The following is an 8,034-nucleotide window of genomic DNA, read 5'->3' as shown; positions in this document are numbered from 1 at the left end:
GCAACCCAGGTTTCTGCTTTGTGACACTGTATGTGGGGGAGGGGTCTGAGAGAGAACAATGCCGCTTGCTTGGCTCTCGCCCGCTTTCAATAATTTCCCCCCCTACCCACAAGCAAATTGGGCCCTTCTGGTGCTGACTGCCAGGTGGGTGGGTTTGTGTATGTTCTAGGACCCTGAGGGTCTCTCCAACAAACACTCCTGTGAGGCTGGGAGTTTCTCCCACTGCTGCATCCCCTACAGATTTTTACCTCCAGGGGTTTTGAGGCTTTCTTTTCCTGCACTGGAACCCTGGGTTACATGGTCTGTCTTGCTCCCCAGCTGTTCCTCCAGGTTTATCCACACGCAATGTGGGACCACATGGTCCTCCAGCTGCCACCTTACTGTGTGTCCTCTCTGCCCCAGCTTCCCATCTCTGCCCTTCCTACAGGTCTGGGTAAATGTTTCTTCTTTAGCTCCTTGGTTGTCAGACTTCCAAACAGTTCAATTTTCTGGCAGTTCTGATTAACTTATGTTTTTAAATTTGTCGTCATCTTTCTTTTGGTTGTATGAAGAGGCAAAGTGTATCTATCTACACCTCCATCTTGGCCGGAAGTTATACATTTGTATTATTGTGATAACTTTTTATTTTTATTTGTCATAGAAGATATGTATATGTATTTTTATTTATAAAATAAATACATTTTCAGGTTGAACTTGGGAACTAGTTACCTTGCGATCTTAGAAACGTGGGGCCTATGAGACCTTCACCACTGAAAGACAGTATATTACTTTCCCTTGAGCTTTCCTCCCTCCTTTAGAATTTATTGATTTCTGAAGCTACTTTATTTTGCATTCAGGACACACCCATCTCCAAGTGTTACTCTCCCAAATAGTTTGATTTCTTTCATTTTACATGGTTAGAGTTTTTGAGATGTTGTTCTACTTAAGGGTATAATTAAATATAAACTTTTTAGATAATATGTCACCAACCCAATATACTCCCCCTCCAATACCAATCTTGTCTGTTGAATATAGAACTTGGTATGATTATAGTAGATATTAATATTTGGAAAACTTTGATGCTTTGACCCTTCCAGTTTCACAAGTTTAAATGATTAGAGAAATGCAGAAAGGAAATAATATAACTAAAAACTTGTTGTAACAGATGCATATATTACAAACAATGAGAAACAATAATATATAATAGTTTTTATTGAATAGTTTTTATATCTCTCCAAAGTAATGTTACTACATATTCTTCATTTGATAGTGAAGGGAAGACCTACATATTGATATTTATCCCAAGTCCGTATGTATAAATTAAGACTCCTTCATCAAAACATGATATATGTTCACTTTTGTTTTATCTATTTATTGTGGAATTTTTCATACATATTCCTATATTGAGAGAGTGGTATAATATGAATCCATATGTGTCCTTCGTTTAGGCTCAGTATCAGCCAATGGTCAATCACCGTTTTTTTGTATACCCACAATCTCACTCTTCTTCTCCATTATTTATGAACAAATGCATGCAGTATACTGAATCCTGTCTTGAGCCAAACACTACTCATTTTAACCCACACCATCTCTTCCTCCTCTAACCTGACCTGCTTATAATCCCCACCTCTGTCTCTGCTCTTCTTTTTATATTTTTATAGTGCTGTTTCTCTGATGGTGTGACTCTGTCCGAGGTCAAAATAAAGGTCAGCCCAGCGTACAGCCAGCTCAGATGAAGGAGACACGACACTGATGCTCTCACCCTTCCTTCCTTTGCTCTCTCTCACCAGTGGCTGCATAATGGCAGAGGGTGAGGTCTTGGTGCATGTGAAGATCACTATTTTGCTGCTCTGGCAAGGAGTGTTTCCATTTCTTTCTGGATGGTCCCAGATTGGAAACTCTCAGCACCATGGTCCCCCAAAGGTAGTGATTCCCATGAAGCATGCCAGCAGCATGAAGCCTCCAGGTTGGCTCACTTACAGCCTTCGTTTTGGGGGCCAGAGACACATTGTCCACATGAAGGTCAATAAGCTTTTCCTGTCCAGACACCTCCCAGTGTTCACCTACAGCGACCAAGGTGCCCTCCTTGAGGACCAGCCTTTTGTCCAGAATGACTGCTACTATCATGGCTACGTGGAGGGGGACCCAGAATCCCTGGTGGCCCTCAGTACCTGTTCAGGGGGCTTTCAAGGAATATTACAGACAAATGACATTGTGTATGAAATAGAGCCCAAAAGGCCTTCTGCCACGTTTGAGCATCTCATATATAAGGTGGATGATAAGGAGACACAATTCCCTCACATGAGATGTGGACTGACAGATGAAGAAATAGCACGACAATTGAAGTTTCAAGAGAGTGTTAAGTTCACTTTGATGCAGAGCGGGTATGAAGGCTGGTGGACCCACAGGCGGTTTCTTGAGCTGGCAGTGGTGGTGGACCACGATCGATACCTTCATCGCCAAAGTAACACCACAGTTGTGCAGAGCGAAGTATACCTCGTTGTCAATGAAATTGATAACTTCCTGAGTTCGCTGGACATTGATGTGGTTTTAATAGGCATTGAGATCTGGACTGAAAGAAACCTCATTCCAACAGATACCATACAGGCTCTCCTGGCAGGATTTTGTCTCTGGAAGAAAAACAGCTTTAATCACCGCTTACCCCATGATATTGCACATGTTTTTGTAAGGCGTTACTATGGTATTGTTGTGGGCTTGGCCTATGTTGGAAAAGTATGTGACTTGCGTTATAATTGTGGAGTTGATAGTTTCATGACTGATAATTTCCATAATTTTGCATATATTGTGTCACATGAGATTGGTCATAATTTGGGTATGAGGCATGACTCAGGTACCTGTGAATGTGGACATAAGGCCTGCATAATGTATCCGGCAAAAGCAAGTGCAACTAGGTTCAGCAACTGCAGTTATGCTGCATTCATGAACACCATTGCAACACAAGATTGTCTGTACGTTTCATCTAATACAGGGAACGTCTTCACGCTTACACAGTGTGGGAACAGAGTGGTTGAAGAAGGAGAAGAGTGCGACTGTGGCGATTTAGAGTTGTGTACAAAAGATCCGTGTTGTCAGTCAAGCTGCACCTTGAGACCTGGCGCTGCTTGTGCTTTCGGGCTTTGTTGCCAAGACTGCCAGATCATGCCGACAGGCACAGTCTGTAGGCAAGAGGAGAACGCTTGCGACCTCCCGGAGTGGTGCAATGGGACGTCCTACCACTGTCCAGAAGATGTGTACGTGCAGAATGGGATCCCGTGCAAGGACGGTGGCTACTGCTATGAGAAGAGATGCAATAACCGTGAAGAACAGTGTAGGGAGATTTTCGGCAAAGAGGCCAGGAGTGCACATCAGGGTTGCTACACCAAAATGAACACGCAAGGTGACCGATTTGGGAACTGTGGGATCCATGGCTCTGTATATAAGCAGTGTAACGTGGCAGATGTCCTGTGTGGGAGGGTTCAGTGTGAGAACGTGGCAGAAATTCCCCTTCTGAGAGACCATTCTACTGTGCACTGGACTCACTTCAATGGTGTCACCTGCTGGGGTACCGACTACCATTTGGGGATGACCACCCCTGACATCGGTGATGTGAAAGACGGTACAGAGTGTGACGCGGAACGTGTCTGCGTCAGAAGGAAGTGTGTCCATCGGTCCCTTCTGGTAGCTGGTTGTTCACCTGAGACCTGCAATATGAAAGGGGTCTGCAACAACAAAAATAACTGCCACTGCAACCAGGAGTGGGCCCCCCCCACCTGCCTGACGAAAGGCCATGGAGGAAGTGTCGACAGTGGCCCGCCCCCAGAGGGAAAAGAGAATGTAGAGCAACAAGAGTATCATTACTCTCTGCTATATTGGGTTATTCCTTTTTTGGCATTATTATTACATTTGTTCTTCTGGTGGTTTATAACATACATAAGAGAATTTTTTCCAACTTCACCTTAGAAAGAAAAGCAAAAAGTAACAATTAAAACAAATCCTAAATGATCTCTCCCATGTATTCACTGTCAGTCTGCTGGCTGTCGAACTGCAACAGCATTCACTTCACTGCAAACCACGAATAGAATATCTCTGAAGTATTTTATCATTCAGGATCATAAGTATTAGCCATTAAAAACATTAGCCAAATTTACTAATTCTGAGCCTATTTCAACTTTCCACTATTTTAAAAATGGTTAATTTTTCATGGAATTAGTCTCTTTCTGCAACTTGAGCAGAGGCATAGCTCATGGATGGGGGCGGGTGTTTAACTTGGTTTCTGAATGGTCCCAGGTGGGGCATATTGAAATCTCAGCTCCAGATATCCTTCCCCTCTGTGCTCTGCATTCACACAGGGAATGGGAACATGCACTGCGCATTTCTTCATTAGCAGCCCTCTCTTATTGCTTTCTGCTAGTGGAGGGAAAGAGAGGGAGGTGGGAATGTTGGGGAATTTTTCATTGATGTTCCTATCACTATTTCCCCACTAAGAGCTTATACCCATCATCAACCGTGAATTTGCTTCTGCATATTTTATATCTAGATAAAAGTTATTTATATATTTGCTTGTTTGTTGCTAACTCCAGCATCATATATACTGGCACAGCTACCAAATGTCTTAAACTCAGAGATTAGAGTGGCAGGCCTTCGAGTCCTCCACCAAGTCCCTGAGCTGCCAGCACCAAGTTGGCTAACCTCCTCAGACGTCAGAGTACTATACCTTGGGACTCATTCCAAAAGCCTAGGTTCCAAAAATCCCATTTCTCCTCTTTGATCTCTGGTCCTAGGAGCAATAGCTACATTTGCATGTTAATAACTCATTGTTATCCCAGTGGTGTGGTTTCCTTTTATGGCATATCTCAATGGATATACAGTATTAGAATAATCAAGAACACAGAATGGAGTCTGACATCAGGAACTTCTGAATTTTTTACACCACCACCCTTTACCATCTTGTGGGCATGATTTACTCTTAGAATTACTCAAAATCTGAAGAAGAAGAGAAAAGACAGGAAATAATGCTTGCCACTCAACTTTACCATTAAATAGGATGAAGAAGATTCTTACAATTCTATATAAGATATAGAAGTATAAAGGGATTAGTATGCACAAGTGTTTCTTTCCTCTGGAAAAAAACCTAGAAAATCCCAACAATAGGAACCATATTTAAGAACATCACAGTGCTAAGGAAGCAATGGGAAAGAGAGGAACTGAAATGCCAGGCAGGACAATCCTTCTGAAAAACGTTGGATCTAACCAGCCATTTTTCCCTCTGAGATCGTGGTGTGGTTGGATGTGAGCTGAGCCTTCGTCTGGGCCCCATTGGAGGACTTCTACTGAGGGAAAGGGGAACTCCCAAAGCTCTTAGTTACTACACAGGTTTAGATTGACTCATAAATTAGATATTGAGGGACCTCTAAGTTAAACTCTTTTTCCTCAAGTCACATTTGCTTAATTTCATCACTTTGTGGAGTGCTAATGAGCTAGCCTGAAATTTCTCAAAAGCACGGTTTCCTAAAAGCACAGTGTATTTTGGCACAAGTCATAGGAAAATGAGGTTCATCTCAAGTGTCTGTACTGTCTCCCCATAACACACTTACCTGATTTTGATGTTGCATGTGGCAAAGCGTTAGAGAGCTGGGTTGTGAACCTGTGTAGGTGGTAGAGATGAATCCCCCATAATCTATTTTTTTAATCCTCACCTACAGATATGCGTATTGATTTTGAGAGACAGAGAGAGAAAGAGAGAGAAAGAGAGAGAGAGAGAGAGAGAGAGATATCAGTAAGAAAGAAACATCAGTCAGTTGCCTCTCATAGGCGCCAGGACGGGAACTGAGCCCACAACTCAGGCATGGGGCCCGACTGGAATTGAATCCACAACCTTTTTAACTGGACCACGCTCCAGGCAACTGAGAAAACACTGGCCCCGGCAGCACATTGTTTTTAACAGAATTGAGAACTCCAAGTCTGCATTCCATTTAGTACCAAATCTTTATAAGTAACCATTCTGACACATAAAATGAGCTGGCGACCTGTCTAACCCTGACAGAAATGATTTTGACACAGCAGAAATAAAGACAGCTAGAGCTGTGTGCCCTTTAAAAGCAGTCAAAATTGTTCAGTTTGAAAGGGGGGAAAAATAGAAAACTGTCACAATGCAAATGTTTATTCCAATTTAAAATTACTCTGCTATAACCAAATACACAAATCACTGATCTGGATTGACTAATGTTTTGTGTGTCTAAAAGTCTGGGCAATCTTCAGGAAACACAAAGAATTAACAGTGATAACTTACTGTAGCACATTAATATCAGTGAGATAAAGGGAAAAAAATAAATAATGTTAAACCAGTTTCCTTAGCAACTAACCAATTGATATAAAAAAGAAAAAGATTTTTTGGTCTGCTGTGAGCTATAGGCTGCTATACAATTTGCTTATTAAGGACTCCATATATAGTACTATCTGATGAAGGGGCTTTTTCATTACTTCAATGTCTGAAAGTCATGAGATGTTATCAATATGTAAAAGTAATTTAAATACAAAACTTTCTGTATCTATCATTTAGAATAAGACGCCAAGAAACAAAAATAAATAAAAATAAAAAAAATAAAAGAGAAAAACAAGACCAGAGAATTTTTACTGGATTTTCAATATTATATTAAAATACTTAACTTACCTTTGTGGTCTTTACTGTGTGGAATTTGACAAATTTGAAAAAGGTCATGATGAGAATATCTAGAATTGTATTTATATGAGAAATGTGACGAGGAGATAATTTTACAATAATGGTAAATATATATATAGTCTCCACAGCAATGATCCTGAAATCCGTTGGGAAGTGAAGAGTGAGAAGTTCCTCCATGTTCTGTGGGGATTAACAATGGACACGCAGGACTTTCTTCCTGCAAAGCAGCAGCCGACAACACCCATCTGTGGAAAATATCACTCAGGAAATAAAATCCAGGGACCCAATCAGACACAGAGAATGTAGATACAAAATAATACCCAAAAGGACTGAAAGATTGGTGGGTTTTGATGCCTGATGAAACATGGAATTCAGAGGACCATCTTTGTATTGGGATTTGCTGTTAACATCTCTCATTGTAAATCTTTTGATTAGTGTACTTATCTTTATGAACACAACTATATACATGTGATTTCATTTGGAAAAAACACATTATACTTCAGTATCCATGAATAGTTTATAGAAGGGAAGTTTTTGTTCAACTACATGACTTAATTTTATTGTGTACTTGTATCATTTGACACAATGACGGTTAAAAGTGCTGTAATAGTGGCAATAAAAATATTCTAAATGAATCAGAAAATTTTTTTTTTTTAATTTTAAATAATGCTTCTCCAAACCACTTTTTTTTTAAACCTACAATCATCTGGGGCCCTTGTTCAAAATGAAGGTTTCTAGTGCCCTCTAAAGGTCTGATTAAGTAAGTGTCTCAGAAACTACTGCCATCACCACCTGTAAACGCTGTAACATCATTTTGCATAGAGTATAACAATGCACTTACTGTCAGTAGGCAAGCATCACTTTGAGTTATATTTTTCACTTGTTACTTGGCATAGGTGTTTCTGCATTTGGGTGTACTTCTTGGCTATTTTTTTTAATCTTGAGAAAAGGAAAAGAAACTTTAATTGCTTTTTCCTGTGAGGCAAAAATCAACGCTAAAGTAGATGCAGCAGGCTATTAAGGCAGCTGTAGCTCCCCAGGAGTAGTCATTTATTAAGTTAAAAAAAAATCTGCTTCCAATATATAAAAGTAGTAGGGATTGGTTTACACTGAATTATTGGATAATGTTTAAAACTTTTGCCTTGAACTTAGGGGTATGGAATTGATGGTCACACTTACAGTAGTAGTCCACCTGTTTCAGGGCTTCATCCTTGTAGAATGTCACAGCAGCCTCCCTAACATTCACTTTGAAGATAAGATATATTCTAACTATTAATAATATGTGTGTCTCTGACATTCAAAAACTACATGCCAATTGTTTTAAAAACAACGGTGTTTCTACTACCATCCTTGAATACTAAGTTCTACAAATTTTT

At 40.4% G+C, this 8,034-nt stretch overlaps 1 protein-coding gene and 1 pseudogene across 1 annotated transcript; both read left to right on the top strand.

Moving 5' to 3' along the window:
* Positions 1-1,779: 1,779 nt before the first annotated feature.
* Positions 1,780-3,939, top strand: LOC129072498 (disintegrin and metalloproteinase domain-containing protein 20-like). Its single transcript, XM_054575973.1, has one exon. The coding sequence runs from the start codon at positions 1,780-1,782 to the stop codon at positions 3,937-3,939; it is 2,160 nt and encodes a 719-aa protein (XP_054431948.1).
* A 2,914-nt stretch (positions 3,940-6,853) lies between these two features.
* On the top strand, positions 6,854-7,016 carry LOC129072455 (DNA-directed RNA polymerases I, II, and III subunit RPABC4-like; annotated as a pseudogene).
* Positions 7,017-8,034: the final 1,018 nt, after the last annotated feature.

Source organism: Pteronotus mesoamericanus, unplaced genomic scaffold (assembly GCF_021234165.1).
Source record: "Pteronotus mesoamericanus isolate MK-2021 breed Mesoamerican mustached bat unplaced genomic scaffold, CSHL_Meso_final contig_32, whole genome shotgun sequence".
Classification (NCBI taxonomy): Eukaryota; Metazoa; Chordata; class Mammalia; order Chiroptera; family Mormoopidae; genus Pteronotus; species Pteronotus mesoamericanus.
The sequence above is the reverse complement of the archived record's forward strand: the minus strand, read 5'-3'. Positions and strand labels throughout refer to the sequence as shown.

Coding starts and splice junctions, on each gene's coding strand:
- LOC129072498 (XM_054575973.1), top strand. CDS start 1,780: ATGGCAGAGGGTGAGGTCTTGGTGCATGTGAAGATCACTATTTTGCTG.